This window comes from Solanum lycopersicum, chromosome 3, assembly GCF_036512215.1.
Source record: "Solanum lycopersicum chromosome 3, SLM_r2.1".
NCBI lineage: Eukaryota > Viridiplantae > Streptophyta > Magnoliopsida > Solanales > Solanaceae > Solanum > Solanum lycopersicum.
Window position 1 is genome coordinate 12,478,927 of NC_090802.1, and position 17,400 is coordinate 12,496,326.

The 17,400-nt window shown below is 34.2% G+C and overlaps 1 protein-coding gene across 2 annotated transcripts; it reads left to right on the forward strand.

Moving 5' to 3' along the window:
- The first annotated feature begins 530 nt into the window (after window positions 1-530).
- On the forward strand, window positions 531-10,671 carry LOC101255471 (nuclear matrix constituent protein 1-like). 2 transcript variants are annotated; one of them, XM_069294867.1, is made up of 9 exons: window positions 860-1,259; window positions 2,837-2,909; window positions 4,277-4,486; window positions 5,087-5,340; window positions 5,438-5,708; window positions 5,792-5,875; window positions 6,086-8,127; window positions 9,407-9,566; window positions 10,054-10,671. In XM_069294867.1, the coding sequence occupies exons 3-9, from the start codon at window positions 4,298-4,300 to the stop codon at window positions 10,339-10,341; spliced, it is 3,288 nt and encodes a 1,095-aa protein (XP_069150968.1). In that variant the 5' UTR covers window positions 860-1,259; window positions 2,837-2,909; window positions 4,277-4,297; the 3' UTR covers window positions 10,342-10,671. The 2 variants fall into 2 exon arrangements, with proteins under 2 accessions (XP_004234687.1, XP_069150968.1); XM_004234639.5 differs by lacking the exon at window positions 2,837-2,909 and having other exon boundaries at window positions 531-1,259.
- Window positions 10,672-17,400: the final 6,729 nt, after the last annotated feature.

Genomic DNA, 17,400 nt, shown 5'->3' on the forward strand with positions numbered 1-17,400 from the left:
TTATTTTATATATCTAAAACTAACATAAATATATACATTACATATTATTATATTATAAATATTTTATATAGTCGCGCGAAGCGTAGACGATTTCACTAGTTAATAATATTAAAGAAAGAGGTTAGATTGTTTAAAATACCTTTCTAATCTTTTCGTATAAAATTCTTTATCAATTGCATAGAGCTAGCATATATTTTTAATGTCAATTGTTATATTTAATACTTCTTCTGTTTTAATTTGTTTGATCTACTTTTCTTTTAATAACTCTTTAATTTTAATTATTCATATTTCATGCTGTAAACGACAAGATTAAAAAATATTTTGGTATATTTATATTTAATATTACAATTTTTTTTTTAAAAAAAACTTTATGCCAAATCAAAATAGACCAAACTAATAGGAAAAGAAGTTTTTTTTTCTTGTATCTAATTTTATGGGTCGATACGAAACACATTATTTATTATTATTAGTTAGAAATGGATAATGTAAAGTGTATATGTAGATAGGCAAAAATACATGGCTTAGAAGACCCCCATTCCATCTCTTCCCAAAGCTTCCTAAGAACCAACCTGTTAACACCGTGGCATTACAAAGCAACATATTCCCTTATCCCCATAAATACCCTTAGATCCTTCCTTATTTACATCTTATACCCTTCCTTTAAACTACTTTCACAAGGGTATTTTCGACAATACGAAAACAAAAGTCACTTTTACATCCAAAGGCGGCTCCCAAAATTCCGAAAACACCCTAACGTAACGGATATAATTATACAAAGAAGAAGGACAAAATTGTAACTTTATATAAAACGAATGGCTGCTGGACTTCAAACAGTAAATAAATCGAAATTAAACAAAGTGAGGTTGCGATAAAGAGCGTAAGTAGGGTGGGGGTGGTTCAAAAACTCCGGTGAAGGGTTTTCAAAAAATCCGATTTTTTTCCAATAATATACTCTTTTTTTTCTGCTATCGTGAAACCCACTAAAGGTTTTTTTTTTTTAATCGAAAGTTGAAATCTTTGAATTTTGAGATTCTTGGAAAGGTGATTATTGGGGTTTTCTGATAATGTCTACCCCGCCGAGAAAGGTTTTCTCCGGCTGGACTTTGACACCCAGAACCGATCTGGCTAATAAGACAGTTTCTAAGGGTAAAGATGTTGTTTTTATGGGTTCTGGACAAAAGGTTTTGTCATCAATTCAAGATTATGATACCGTGGATAAAGTAGTGCTACTTGATAAGGTGTCGAAGCTTGAAAATGAGGTTAACTTTACTAACCCCACTTGTGTTTTTTTATGGAATATGATTGTTTTGCTATTTGGTACTTTTTTTTTTTTAGTTTTCTTGGTCTTAAACTTTGTTGGAAGAAATAGGTGTAGGAAGAAACAGTTGTTATTTGCTTGGTTTAATGAAGTTATGAAGAGCTTATTTTGTATTTTGTACATGGATCTTGTAAAAAAATGGGTTTTGTTTGTATTTATATGCTTGGTTGGAAAGTAGGCTGTGCTTGTTCTGTTTGTATTTATATGCTTCTTAAGTAGTAGTATGTCTTTTCAAATAATACATTGAAAAGGAGAATCCCAAGTTCAAATTTACCTGCTAAAACCCTCAGAAGTTGTGAGATCCTCAGGCAGGGTAGCACTGTGGTTGTTTAATTAAAGGGAAAGCCCCCTTTAATTCATGGGAAACGAGAAACTAGTTTTTTTACTCTGAATTCAGAAATCCTTTGATTTTTGATCCGGACACTATAGGATGTGTTTTGTAATGATTAATAAAGTTAGAAGTTATTATGCAGTGTCCATTCACTATCCTTTCATTACATGGTATGACTTTTAAGATTTCCCCTCACCTAGTAAGTGGTTAGTTTTTAGATGACAATCATATGTCCAGGTGTGTGACCTTATTGTCAATGAAGTTGAGATGGACCATTCATATATGTGAAGTGTTGGCCGATCAACAGGTTTACTTGTTATATGTGTTGGTGGGAGGTAGAAGCTAGCTGATGGATAAATCAAGGTGTGCACATGTGGGTTGCAATGCATAGTGTCAAGGGTGAAAATATTTGAAATCATTCTAGGTCTATTCGGGCTTTAACTGCAACACACAGTTCAGTGTGTGTGGGGTTTATTTTCTTCTTTTGATGATCGTGGTGTCCGGGCTAGTTGTCGCGCGCCTCGACTAATTCCATAGAATACCTGCCACCTGCACCAACAAAAGATTCAAGGTAACTTTGTCCACCAAAGCTAGGTCAGAGAGTAAGAATCACCTATTGTTTTTGTCTCCGCTGGGAATTGAACCTGAGACCAGTTCAGTGTGGGGTTTATGTATAACCACTATGAAGAAATAAAAATAAAAATAAAATATATTTGTAATGTAAGAAATAGTAGCAAATTCATTCATAGTGTTCTCCTTGACAATTAATATATCTCTTTACTGATTTTATCTATTATTTAGTATCCTTGATTCAAGATAGAACTCATGGGAAATGAGGGGCATGCTTCAGTGCCTTGCCTACACGGAAGTGCAGCTTAAGCCAGGTGAAGATCACCTCCCTGAGATTTTCTGAATTTCAGGGCTTAAGCATACCTTAAATGAGCCTTTGTAAACGCTGCCAACACCATTATTATTAGCATAATACTCTTGACACACTTTTCTTTTTGGTCCATTCGAAAAAGATTGCTTTATATTTGAAAACAATTTATCTGTAACATTCTCATTTTAGCCTTCTCATATTGCAATGACTTGCCATTTTGAAGACGAAAAGATGTAAGGGTACTTTTGGTATGTTATCTATATTCAGCTTATTGTAATTAGTATTATCTTTCTTTTTTAAACTTCAGTGCCAGTCAAAATCACCAAGGGAACGGTTGAAGAGGCGGTCAATGAGTACTTATTTTCATACTGATTTCCAAGGTTCTCTTCTCTTGGTGCTACAATGATTTCCTTGGGGTTGACACATTGGGTAACTTATATGTATACATTGTCAAACAGTGATCATAATGTTACTTGGTACCGAACTAAGATTAGTAATGACATAGATTGCTAGACCCTCACTTGGTTGGACATAGAACTTTTGACATGTTGAGCCACAGACATTTTAATTGAAGCTCAGAGTTTATTCATTAAGCTATCTGAGAGCATTTGTCCATCTAAAGTATGTGAGACAACAATCCTAATACAAGCACATTTTCTAACTTATGTTTCCTGTGGACGGGAGAGAGCTGACTTCCAGAAAGATTCCACATTTGTATGATGAAACGACAATCTATATTGCCACAAGGACAACATATTGGTTCCTCTACCGTGAATTTTCGAATTCAGAAACTGACTGTTGCCACTAGGACAAAACGTTGGTCTCTGAATCACGAATTCTTCCTGAGTTGAGAAAATTTTCTACTAGTTCCTGAATTTACCAAAACAGCTTGCTAAATTTTGTTGAACTCTTGAATGTCATACTATTGTTCCATGCTCCCAAGTTAAAGTCCAGTAAAATAGAATGATTTATTCTAATACCGTTTTTGGTTGACAGAGCAAGTTGGGACTCAACTTTCCCTTTTCAGAGGCATTTTTTTTAAATGTTTCTGCTTTTCGGGTCCTTGGTTCTCCGGTGAGGACAAAAAAGACATGATATTGGGTCCATGTCACGGGTTGGAACTCTACTGTGAACAAAACCTGGTTTAAGTCCCCATAGAGTTTTGAACATGTGTGCCGACTCGAGTTGGCTAGAAGCCCACATAGGGATTTCTTTTTTGATATAGGAGATATTTTCTTTTTTAAATTTGAATATTCAAGAATCTTGCTAAATTCGGTGACAATTTTGAACTCCTTTCTTGCAAGTGGAGCTGATATTATGAAATCCAAGTTTTGGTAATAATATAATCTTCATTTCTCTTTTACTGATTGACTGATTGTACTGTTTTGACATATCAGTCTAATTAACAGTTAGATGTTCCTTGTTATTTATGAGTTCATCAATCTATTAAATAGCCTTGATTTTCTTTCTATATCTGGTATTATCCATGCTTTTGCATATAGAAATTTCCTGTAAGTTGTATTTGCAAGATATGTCCCAACCTAAACTTAATTTCCCTGTCCACCGATGGAAGGGGAGGGGGTTGCCCTTGTTATAGCCAAAAGATAAAGGTATATAGTGCAAGACGTTGCTGCTTGTTTCTTTGAAGTATATGTTAGTGTTTCTCAGTATATACATGTTGTGTCATTGGTGTATGAGTTTGAACTAATTAAACAAGGATCTTTTTGTATCTGTGTTTTTTCTGTAGCTTGTTGACTATCAGTACAATATGGGCCTTCTCTTGATTGAGAAAAAGGAGTGGTCTGCTAAGCTTGAAGAAATTAAGCAAGCCTTAAGTGAAGCAAATGAGGCCTATAGAAGAGAACATACAGCTCACTTAATTGCTCTATCTGAAGTGGAGAAACGGGAGGAGAATTTGAGGAAGGCATTGGGTGTTGAGAACCAATGTGTGCGTGAGGTACATTTCTTCTACTTTATTAGCCAACCATGTGTTTTAGGATCAGACTGTTCTTTCAAAAACGTGTGATGCGATAGCTAACATGATTATGACAATCAGACTAAACAAATAAAAAGGATGAGCAATGATATGTGTCAATTATGACCATACAGTATGCTGCTCTCCTATGCATTCCATCTTTTGTGTTTTAGAACATCACCGGTTTATGTTGCCAAGAATTAGTAATAATGATACGTGTCAGTTGTAACCATACAGTATGGTAAACTATGTAACTAATGGGCAGACAAATTCAGCATTTGTGCTAGAGCCACATATGTTTATCTGGAATATTTCTATGTAGCACAAACCTGTCATACGAACATTTACCTTGGTTTCTGGGGTGATACAATTTATTTTTGTCATCTAATGATCAAAGAGGGTGCAGAACTTCTAAATCTCTGAACAAAAGCCGAATTATATGAGGCACTAGCGAGGTAATTTTGTTGATTTCTCCATGTTTATTATGTGGTGAACTTGCTCGATTCTCCTAAATGAACATTGAACATCCTGGATCCCCGCTAGCGATGTGTCTGGTAACTTTCGAATTGTTGGCTGGTGCAGTTAGAGAAGGAACTGCGTGAGATGCGCTCTCAGTATGCAGAGACCAAGTATGTAGCTGATTCGAAATTAGATGAGGCAAAGGCATTGGCTACTAGTGTTGAAGAGAATTCACTACATGTAGAACTGAAATTGCGTGCAGCTGACGCCAAGACCGCTGAGGTGAGTAGAAAAAGTTCAGATGTTGAGAGGAAAATGCGTGATATCGAGGCTCAAGAAAATGCACTTAGAAGAGAACGGTCCTCTTTCAATACCGAGTATGTTCCTTTGAAAGTTATTATTTTTCTCATTTTTTTACGCTACTTGTTCTTTTTTGGGTTTCACAGTAACAGTTTCCCCCCCTTGTTATGTCAGGCGTGAAGCTCATGAGAGTGCTATATCTAAACACAGAGAAGAGTTGCGAGAATGGGAAAGAAAACTAAAGGAAGGAGAGGAGAGGCTGGCTGATGCTCGAACATTGCTTAATCAAAGAGAGCAGCGAGCAAATGAGAATGACGGCATTCTGAGGCAAAAGCAGAGTGACCTGGAAGATGAGCAGAGGAAGATTGACATAGCTAACTCAGTTTTGAGGAAGAAAGAAGTTGACATGAGCAGCCGACTAGCTATCCTTGCTTCTAAGGAGAAGGCAAGTGTCCTTTGAATTCTCCAATGGAGTAGCTAATGTGTACATATCTATCTTCATGTTTATGAATTTTCCATTTTATACAGGAACTTGAGGATGTGAGAAAGAGCCTGGAGATAAAAAAGGAAGAATTAGATGAACTACAGGAAAAGCTAAATGCAAAAGAAAGAGTAAGTGTACCTGCATTTTATACTGATTTGTTATTCTGAATTCTTGATTGTTATTTATGAGGATAGTCCCTCCCTTTTTAATTCAAATTCTCTTCGGTAATTTCCCCTATAAAGTCTTTTGTTTCTGAGGAAGATAAGAACTTGGAAAATAAAAGTTTTCAAGTATTTAACTATCATATTTTTACTGTGTTTGTGATAAATAATGAACAGGAGGAAATTCAAAAGCTAATGGATGAACATAGAGCTATCCTGAAATCTAAGGAGGAGGAGTTTGAATTAGAGATGAGACAGAGGCATGCATCACTAGATGAGGAACTGGAAAACAAGGTGATTGAACTGGAGAAGAAGGAGGCTGAAGTTGGTCATATTGAAGAAAAACTCAAAAAACGTGAACAGGCACTTGAAAAGAAAAGTGACAAAATGAAAGAGAAGGAAAAAGATCTTGAATTGAAGCTGAAAGCACTAAAGGAAAGGGAGAAGTCTCTGAAAATTGATGAGAGAGAATTGGAAACTGAAAAGAAGCAGATATTTACTGAGAAGGATCGTTTACTGGATTTAAGGGTTGAACTTGAGAACAGAAGAGCTGAACTTGAAAAACAACAGCTCAAGATTAATGAGGGAATCGAGCAGCTTAAAATAACCGAAGATGAGAAAATGGAACATGCTCGCCTTCAATCAGAACTGAAGCAGGAGATCGACAAGTGCAGAGATTTGCGAGACACTCTTTTGAATGAAGCTGAAGATTTAAAGCAGGAAAAAGAGAGATTTGAGAGAGAATGGGAAGAGCTGGATGAGAAAAGATCTGCGATCAAGAAGGAGTTGCAGGAAGTTAATGATTCGAAAAAGAAATTTGAGAAACTGCAGCACACTGAAGAGGAAAGGTTGAAGAAGGAGAAGCTGGAAACAGAAAATTATGTTCAGAGAGAGTTGGAAGCCCTTAAGGTGGCACAAGAGACATTTGCAGCTACAATGGATCATGAGAGATCAGTATTATCTGAGAAAACTCAAAGTGAGAAGATCCGAATGCTTCATGATTTCGAAAAACAAAAACGAGATCTTGAGAGTGAAATGCAGCGGAAGCGGGAGGAAATGGAATCCGCACTGCATGAGCAGAAGAAACGCTTTGAGGAAGAGAGGCAGAGGGAACTCAGCAATGCTAACTATTTAAGGGAAGTAGCCCATAAGGAAATGGAAGTGATGAAGTCAGAAAGAGTAAGGCTGGAGCACGAAAAACAAGAAATTTCATCAAACAAGATGCATCTGGTGGAACAACAGTCAGAGATGAAAAAGGACATTGATGTGCTCGATGGTTTAAGCAGGAAGTTGAAGGATCAAAGGGAAGCTTTTGCAAAAGAAAGGGAGAGGTTTCTTGCTTTTGTCAAGAAGCAGGAGAATTGCAGCTCATGTGGAGAGGGGATTCGTATATTTGAGCTTTCTGACCTTCAACCTCTAAATGATGTGGTGGATTTAGAGGCCCCTTCCCTGCGAAATGTTGCACAGGAATATTTAACTGATGGTTTCCAGGACACACCTGTAAGGGCTAACAATGAGTTGTTGCCAGGTGCTCTTAATTCAGGATCTATGGCTTCTGCTGGAACCATGTCCTGGCTTCGCAAATGTACAACAAAGCTTCTGAAGTTTTCACCAGGTAAGAAAATTGAGCATCCTGCATCTCAAGATCTCATTGGCGGATCTTCTCCGGAAGAGAAATTCGAAGGTGAATTACCTGATACTATGGTGAAAAAAGATCAAGTAGATCTGGCTATCTCTATTAAAGACACATTTGATGACCAAAAACTTCAAACAGATAACAGTGTTAGAGAGGTGGAAGTTGGCAAAGATGTTCCTGAAGACTCTCAGCATTCGAACAGAAATAGCCAGCGCAGACCCGTCAGGAAAGGGCGTGGTAAAAACAGTAAGACAGGTCACACTAATTCGAAAGCTACAAGTGCAAAAATTATCCTTGGAGAAAATGTTAAGGAGTCTGAGAATATACTCGTCAATGGAGGTTTTGAGACCTCAATTAATGTGAATGAGAGCCAGAAAGAAGATTCCAGTCTCTTTGGTGAAGCGCCAAGTAAGACCAGAAAGCGTACTCGCATCCATGGAACAGCAAGTGAATTTGATGGAAGTCATAGTGATGGACAGTCAGATAGTGTGACAACCACCAGCAGGAGGAAGAGGAGGCAAAAGGCTGCCCCGTCTGTGCAGGCTCCTGGTGAAAAAAGATACAATCTCCGTCATCCCAGAAGGTACATCCCTTGTATGCTTTTTAGTTTCTACTTTTCATTGTAGTGCGTAGATAAAATGAACCAAACCATGAATGAGATCCCTCCAAAAAAAAGGTGTCGCGCTAAAATTAATTTTTATACAAACATTTAGAAGGCTTTTGCCCGAGGAAAAAAAGAAGATCACCTTCTCCTTCACTGCCGCGTCCAATAGGTATAAACAGAGTATAAATTGGGAGAGGTGAAAGGTTTAAGCTTGTCCCTCAATGTATCTATCAAACTTAACTTCATGGGTAAAATTGTACATCAGTGACTTCTGACATCCTCAAGTGTCTTGGATAAGATCACTTGTGGACATTTAGATATGAAATGATGAGTTCTTTAGGATTATGAATGGTAGTCGACACATCAGTGACTTCTGACATCCTCAAGTGTCTTGGATAAGGTCACTTGTGGACATTTAGATATGAAATGATGAGTTCTTTAGGATTATGAATGGTAGTTGACTGTTCAAGTTTGGATGAACTTTCCTAAAGGAGTTGTGGAATTCAAAATTACTCATATCACAATTCCGTCCTCAACCTTGTCCCTCAAGATTGACACCTGAGAATTCTATTGGCCTGAACATTTTCCTCTTCAGTACAAGTTCTAGGTTTGTAGGTATTGTGTCTTTGTTTTGTTGGTGTAACCAGCAATGTATAGAGGGTTTTAGATCAAATTTTACATTTGCTAGGCTCTTTGTAAGCTATTTTCTTTTCTATAATCGTCTCTCTTTTGGAGTGCCAGCATCATACACTGAGGAATACCATTTTTATATATATACACTAATCTTGTGCGCTCCAAGACATCAGACAGCTTGGTTCAGTTTACTATATAGCTCTAAGTATGCTTGTTATACGGGAAGGAAGAGGTGGTTCCATTCGAATGCACTCCTTTCATGACCTATTTATGTCTATGATCTTGGTTTGATTAAATTTAGTGAAGTTATTTGCAGTGGTTAGTCCTTTAATTACCTGGATGTCAGAGTGGTATTCCTAGTTTCCTTCTCGTTAGAAGTTGTCTAATTCAATCTACCCAAAGGACTATAGGTGTTTGAGAGTCCATTGAGTGGTCTGGTATTCAATTGTGTCTGATAAAAGATATTAGGTCTCATGGAACTCCAACATTGGATGGAGATGACCAACTTTCTAGTTACTTCTCTTTTCTTGGGTGCTCCTTCCCCATGTTTCTCACATTCTATGAGCTAGGAACAGCTGTTATTTTGAAAGCTAATGGTGTCTTAACTTTACATGCTTGCCATCAGTGCTGCTGTAGCAACAGCTAATGGATCCTTGCCAGAGCTGGTCTCAAAATCTCAGGAAGAAAATGGGGACTCCAAAGTCGTTCCAGAAACTCCTGCAGCCATCAGTGATGGAGAACTCAGAAACTCTGATGCTGCTCTCCCCGCTGTAGCCGATAGCCCTGTAAGTATACTATCTAATTAGATATACGTTGATATTAGTAAAACTGGATCTTTTGCTCAAATGAAACATTCTAGTACATTTTTCTAGTGACATCAGACAACTGTGGATGGTGTGGTGAGGAGATTTAATCTCGCCTTAAAATCCAAGCATTATTTTACATATGCTTTGCTATTTTTGTTTTTCCTCGTAAATTATGCAAAAACTTATGTATTGTTGTATGCAGTATAGAATGTGGAACACGAATGCAAGTAGTAGTAATATATGAATTAAAAACACTAAAATGGCTAGTGAAAAGCAGGTTATTTTATGTAAAAGGTCATGCACATTTTAAACTATACATAGAACATTAATTTGTAGTTTTATCATAGCAAACACATCCAACAAGAAATGATCCATATATTATTTTTGGTCTTTTCATTATTAATCTTTGTATTGCAAGTCTCTAAATCAAATGATCTCTAAAGTTTGTTTATTGCTTCTCTGGCAGTTGATTGAAGCAGCAGATGATCAGGCATGCGCTGGTGATATAGCTAATGAATTGGTAGATGATACAGGTTTAAGTGAAGAAATAAATGGAACACCAGAAGGTCCCTCAGCTTACAATGTCTACGACGAGGAACATGAAGGTGACACCATTGTGCAAGAAGAAGATGGAGAACGAGATGAGGATGCTGATGAGAACGATGAATTAGATGAGGGCAACGAGGAGGAAGAGGTTCCGCATCCTGGTGAAGTCTCAATAGGGAAGAAGATTTGGAGTTTCATCACCACATAGTGAATGGCCGAAATGACAGTGCACATGGGTTGCATGCATGTCTGAGGGTAGTTTTCTAGGCATGTTGACAAGTATTCCATTTATTTTGGTACACTTTTAGAGCGGTTTCATGCTTTTAGAGTTTGTTTAGTGGTGGTGTGTATTCTTCTTGAAATGAAAACAGAAGTGTCTTTTGAGGTCGTAGCTTTTTTAATGATTGTGATTAGGGTTGCCAGGTGCTTTCATTTTGTTTTAACAATCTTAGTGTCCATAATCTTGGTAGCATGATTTAACTAGTGAAATTGTAACACTAGATTTCCCTTTTCATTGAAACAATGTTACAATAATTTAGTCGTATGGTGTTCTATTTTGTAAGTTGATTCATGATGACATCTTTATTTGTTACCTTATGTGTCTGCTTACTGACAATTAACCTTAAAAACAGAGCCGAGTGGTATTTTTGACCTTTAGATTTCTTATGTTAAAATCTCCAAGCTTCAAAATGGGGTTGCAATGAAATTGAAAATTTTGAACTCAAATAGATTGTTGTTGAAATGGTATGAAAATATTCTTCAAATAGATTTTTAAAAGATTTTGAAGCATAGAGCAATGCACAATTGATTTTTGTTGTTGGAAAGCTTTTGATTTTAATTTAGTATCTTTGTCTAGGGTTGAAAATATTGTTGAAATAGATTTTCATTAGTCCAAGATTAAAAATATTCTTCGAATCAATTTGTGTTAAATGTTGTATAAAACTTTTTGGAAGATGAACCGACTTTTTTTTTTCTTGAAGATGGAACTTTTTGTTAATCAAGCAAAGAATCAATTATATTACATAAGAAAAAGATGAATAACTATTTTATTTTGATTGTGAGTGGGTGGGTTCAAAATAGTGAAGGGGTGGATTTTTTTAGTTTTAAGTAAAATATTGAGCAAATGCATAGTATTAGGACACGTGTCGTCTATTAGTGTTAAGGACACAGTGCTTTTTAAACAACCTGATTTTGAATTTGCTCCTGAGATTTTTGGTTGTTTTGGTCTTTGTTCCAAGAATTCTGATGTCTCAATAGCATAACAAAGAATATATGTATAGCGTTATTAATAGTTCAAAAACATATAATTATTTTCCCTGAAAATAAAAATAACATAAATATATTGATATATTGTATTTAAATTAAAGAATTTGAAATTTTAGAAATCAACAACAACAAAGAAGAGAAACTCACCATCTCCACAATTCAATTGTCCAATTAATTTTGCCTTAATTTGTGAGCCTTGTGCTAATAAAACAAGGAACAAGAATAATGGTGAAGCAAGAAAGTAAATAAGAAATAAAATAGACAAAGATAGGAGCTTTTTTTATTTTTTAAAGTGATTCAAGTCATCAAGTGTGTATAATGTGATTCTTAATACTCATATTTATAGGGTGATATTGAGAAATATTAAACATGACATTAAATTTTGCGAACGAGGGGAAGAATTTGGAGGTGTGGAAGATCAATAGGGAGGTATGACTATTACAACACATAATGGTTGGTATTACATCTTGAAGTTATGCACATCTATATTAATGATTAATGATATATTTAAAATAATTTTTTTAAAAGAAATAATATACCGGAGTTCAAAATTCAAAGGGTAAAAGAAATTATTAAAAATTTCAAGGGGTATATCATTTTTTTAAAAAAACCAAAAGGGCAAAATCGCTATTGATATAGCGATTTTATTTTTCGTTAAGTCTCAAATCGCTGACCTATCAGCGATTTCGTTAATATTTTTTTTTCTTCTTTTTAAAAGGAAATCGCTTTAGTTATTATTATTATTATTTTAAATATGGCCTTGGTAGCTATTAAAGTATACTACTTTTCATAAATATAGATGTCAATTATTTTTTAAAAATTATTTAATGTAGGTGATTTTTTTAAAAAATAATTAAAATCAGTGTTTTATAAAAAAAAGTTTTTTCTTTTTAATAAAACAAATCACTTCTAGTAAATTTTTGTTTTTAAAAATATTGTTGCCAACTGTTTTTTTAAAAAGTCGTATTATATGTTGGTGATTTTTCTTTTGAGATTTTGCCCTTTTGAATAATTTTTTTTTTGATGTAACCCTTTGAAATTTTTGATTTTTTTTTTTTGCGCTTTAGGTTTTGGAGTCGAATATACTGCATCTGAAATAATATAAAATAGAAAGAAAACAAACCTAATCCATCTATAATAGAAACGAATTCTCAAGCACGAACCTTTCTCCGAATAACCCTATGATTGTTAAGCAAATATTTCCCACCAATTCATGAGAATTCAACAATATATGTAAATAATGTAAGTCTAGAGGAGTTATTCTCCATGCCTAAAATAGGTATTACATAAATACCTTAACGAAATAAGTCTTCTTAGTTAAAGGGTTTGCATTTCAAGAATAGTCATTTTTGCATTCATAACCTTTCTTTCTCCCCACATGGATCCTTCTACTTCACGCCCTTGCTCCAAGGTAGCGATTCAATGACAAGTCTCCAAACTCTCTTGTGTAAGATCTTATTAAAAAATTAACTTATCCTTCTTAATTTATCCAGTGTTAGAACCTGATAATTCTACAAGAATTTAAAATTGGTGTTTTGATGATAGACAAGAAATGCAAATATATGCATACATGAGTTTGCCAGATTCGTCCATTGGAATTAAGTGTCGCAGCCAGCAGCCAACAGCCAACGGAATTAATTGTCGCAGCCAGAATTAAACAATTAAATGTACAAGTGCTAAAGATTCTGAAAATACAAGTTGATACAAATAAGGAAACCTTAATATATTTTATTAACTAAGGAAGTTGTATAGAAAAAGGATTGTACAATAAAAGGTAAAATCAGTACTCCTTGTTTAACTATAATTGCAACTTCCTTACCTTATTTGATAAGGATTCAAGGCACGAGTAATCTCTATAAAAGAAGATCAAACGCAGAAGAGAAAGACACGACTTTTACATCAAGAGAAAAGCGAGAGTCATTCATCAAGTAAAAGCCTTTGAGATCAATATTGTTACTAAGTTCAAGAAGTTCTTCAGTTCGAAAGTCTTGAACGTGTAAAACTATTTTCTTGATTCATTGTTGAGTCGATAGTTACGTTTCTTTGTACAAGAAGTGGGTTTGACTTCTTGTAGAGTTGAGTTTTGGTGAGGTTTGTAACAAGAGGTGGGTTTGGCCTTTTGGAGAGTAGAGGTAGTCGATTATAGTTAATCGAGAGTTGTTGTAGTGGTGAAGTTATTGATTATTGAGTTGTAATCATAAAATCATCTAGTTGAATTAATAAAACAAGGTTTTTCCTTCATTAATTGAGGAAGGTTTTTCCTTCCTTAATTGAGGAAGGTTTTTAATTTAACAAGTATTTGTGTTCTATCTTAAACCAACTTACAAGAACCTGGTTCTTGTTCTAGGGGTAAGGTTTCTTCAATTGGTATCAGAGCGGGGCTTTTCGATAAAAGATTTACACCTTGAAAAGACTCAATGGCAACACCACCTACCCCACAAGAGGGAGCTCTACAAATACGACCACCACTATTCAATGGAAAATACTATGGATGATGGAAGAATTGTATGATGGATCATCTTATCGGCGAAAGTCCTGATTTATGGGGAGTCATTCTAGATGGACCAACTATACCTATGAAAACTGTCATTGATGGAATCACCGAAATCCCAAAGGAAAGAAAAGAATGGAATGCTGAAGACAAACTTGCAATCCAAAACAATGTCAAAGCCAAGAAAATCCTGATCTGTGGCATAGAACCAGACGAATACAATAGAATCTCATCTTGTCAAGATGCTAAAGCCATATGAGAAACACTACAAACCTCTCATGAAGGAACAACGCAAGTCAAGGAGTCCAAAATTGATAACTTAAACAGACAATACGAACTATTCAGAATGGCAGAAGGAGAGACTATACAAGATAGGCATACCAGGTTCACTTCAATCATTAATGAGATGTATTCCTTGGGAGAGATAGTTCCCAACGAAAAGGCAGTAAGGAAACTCTTGAGTGTCCTTCCTGAAACATGGGAAAGCAAAGTCGAGGCTATCACTGAAGCCAGCGACCTAGATGCACTGGCCATGGATGAGTTGATTAGAAACCTCATCACATATGAACTCAAGAAAAATCAAGAAAAAAATCGGAGGGAAGAGAAAGGAAAGGAACCTAGTTCTGAAGGCCACTGCATCAGATGATTTTGAGGATGAAAATATTGCCCTTATAACCAAAAGGTTCACCAGAGTGCTGAAAAGAGGACAAACATTCCAAAAGAAAACTCCTCAAAAATCCAATGAAAACACTAAAGACCAAGTTTGTCATAAGTGTGGAAGTCCAGATCACTTCATCAAATTCTGTCCACTTTGGGCTTTAGAGCAGAAAAAGACAACCTCAGAGAAGGGAAAGGACATTAAGAAAGATGAAAAGGGGAATATGATAGAACCTGATAATTCTACAAGAATATAAAATTGGTGTTTTGATGATAGACAAGAAATACAAATATATGTATACATGAGTTTGCCAGATTTGTCCATTGGAATTAAGTGTCGCAGCCAGCAGCCATCGGAATTAATTGTCGCAGCCAGAATTAAACAATTAAATCAAGTGCTAAAAACATTGAAAATACAAGTTAATACAAATCTAGAAACCTTATATATTTTATTAAGTAAGGAAGTTGTATAGAAAAAGGATTGTACAATAAAAGGTAAAATCAGTACTCCTTGTTTAACTATAATTGCAACTTCCTTACCTTATTTGATAAGGATTCAAGGCACGAGAAATCTCTATAAAAGAATATCAAACGCAGAAGAGAAAGACAAGACACGACTTTTACATCAAGAGAAAAGCGAGAGTCATTCATCAAGTAAAATCATGTGAGATCAATATTGTTACTAAGTTCAAGAAGTTCTTCAGTTAGAAAGTCTTGAATGTGTAAAACTATTTTCTTGATTCATTGTTGAGTCGATAATTACGTTTCTTTGTCCAAGAAGTGGGTTTGACTTCTTGTAGAGTTGAGTTTTGGTGAGGTTTGTAACAAGAGGTGGGTTTGGCCTTTTGGAGAGTAGAGGTAGTCGATTTATAGTTACTCGAGAGTTGTTGTAGTGGTGAAGTTATTGACTATTGAGTTGTAATCATAAAATCATCTAGTTGAATTAATAAAGCAGGGTTTTTCCTTCCTTGATTGAGGAATGTTTTTAATTTAACAAGTGTTTGTGTTCTATCTTAAACCAACTTACAGGAACCTGGTTCTTGTTCTAGAGGTAAGGTTTCTTCATCCAGTATACTAAAAAATAAATGTCTTACGCTATTTGTCTAATTTGAAAAATCAATGAATAATTTACCCTTGATATTAGTTACTATCCATTACCTTATGTGTTTTCTAAAGTATTAAATTTCTTATATTTAAAGAGTAATATAATAAAATTATTTTCATTACTTATGTTTTAAAGGTATATATCAAATCAACCGTGGACAAATTTATGGGGAATAACAAAATGGGCTATAAAGTCTAAAATAATAAATCACTTAACTATGCTATATTAAGAAAATATTTACTATTTATGATAATAATATTTTTTTAAATTAAATTTAAGAGTGTTATCAAATTGAAATCACTCTAGAGTCTGGACCCATCTTCTTTTCTATTTGTCTGCCTCTTTCTCTACACATGATCTCTCTTTCTTTCTTTTTATATTTCTTTCTTCTTCAAATTTTTAATCCAAATAACCATCTTTAACTCTTCATATCTTTAAATAGACTTGTATTCATATTGCACGATTTACATCCAGAATATCACGAGGAGAAGAATATCAAGACCCAAAAATTGTACAAAATTGTGTGCGCAAAATGAGATTTCAAATTTTTAAAATTTCGGTAACAAAAATTCACCATTGATGAACATTGAAGCTTCAAACTTTGAATTCATTATCTCGATTTTACTAAATTGTGATGAGTTTGTATAAGTTGTTCTTCCATATTATTAACATTTTGGAGTTTATATCTTAATTTTAAGGGAGATTGATTAAGTTTAACATTTATATTAGGAGAAATTTCAAATTAAAACTCAAAAGACGATGAAGATTTCGGAATTGTTTTGCAATTGTATTAAAAATTGAATTAGATTTATTTCATAATTGTATTAAAATTGAACTAAAATCATGAACAATACATTTATAATACTTATTTCAAATATATCATCTTTCTGGTGATACCAATTAAAATAATTTAGGTATTTCACTTATAATATATTTATAATACATGCACAACACATATTTAATAAATGTTACAAACACCCTCTTTCTTAATGATATAAATTAAAATTAATTTATAAGATGCATCACACATATATTATATGTTTTATTCATGAACAATAATATACGTTTAATTCAATTTATAGATCATTGTCTTGTCATTCGTTAGTTACGTTTTTCATTCATTCTTGATTCTCTCTTGTAACTTAACTTTAACATTGTATAATGCAAATTTAATTCATTTTGCTGCCTTTTGATTTATTTGTTACTATTAAATATTTGTTTAATTCATTATTAATACAAGTTTGATTCATTCTATAGACCATTATCTCGTCTTTCATTAGTTACCTTTTTTATTCATTCTTAATTCTCGCTTCTAATTCATCTTTAATATTTGTATAATACACTTTTTAATACAAGTTTAATTCATTTTGCAATTTCTTGGTTGATTTGTTACAATTGGATTACTTGTTTAATTCATTATTGATACAGGTTTTATTCAGTTTACACATCAAAAAATGATCTTTCATCTACTACATTTTGCATTCATGTTTATTCTCTTCTAATTCAACTTTAATATGTGTGTAATACATTTTAATTAAAGTTTAATTCATTTTGTAATTTATTATGGCTCTTCATTTGTTAAAATTAGTTTACTTCTCTAATTAATCATTGATACAAATTTTATTGTCACGACCCAAAAATAGGTGTGATGGCACTTGTCTTATCCCACCAAGACAAGTCAGCCTAAAATCCAATATCTAACAAAGTGCGAAAGTAAATGACAATCCAACAACAATTTCTATTATGAA

What these genes read in the sequence shown, in the direction of transcription:
- LOC101255471 (XM_004234639.5), top strand. Translation starts at nt 1,065, where the DNA reads ATGTCTACCCCGCCGAGAAAGGTTTTCTCCGGCTGGACTTTGACACCC. An exon ending in AGCTAAATGCAAAAGAAAGA is followed by an intron (nt 5,876 to 6,085) that starts GTAAGTGTACCT and finishes AATAATGAACAG; the next exon opens with GAGGAAATTCAAAAGCTAAT. An exon ending in CCGCTGTAGCCGATAGCCCT is followed by an intron (nt 9,567 to 10,053) that starts GTAAGTATACTA and finishes CTTCTCTGGCAG; the next exon opens with TTGATTGAAGCAGCAGATGA.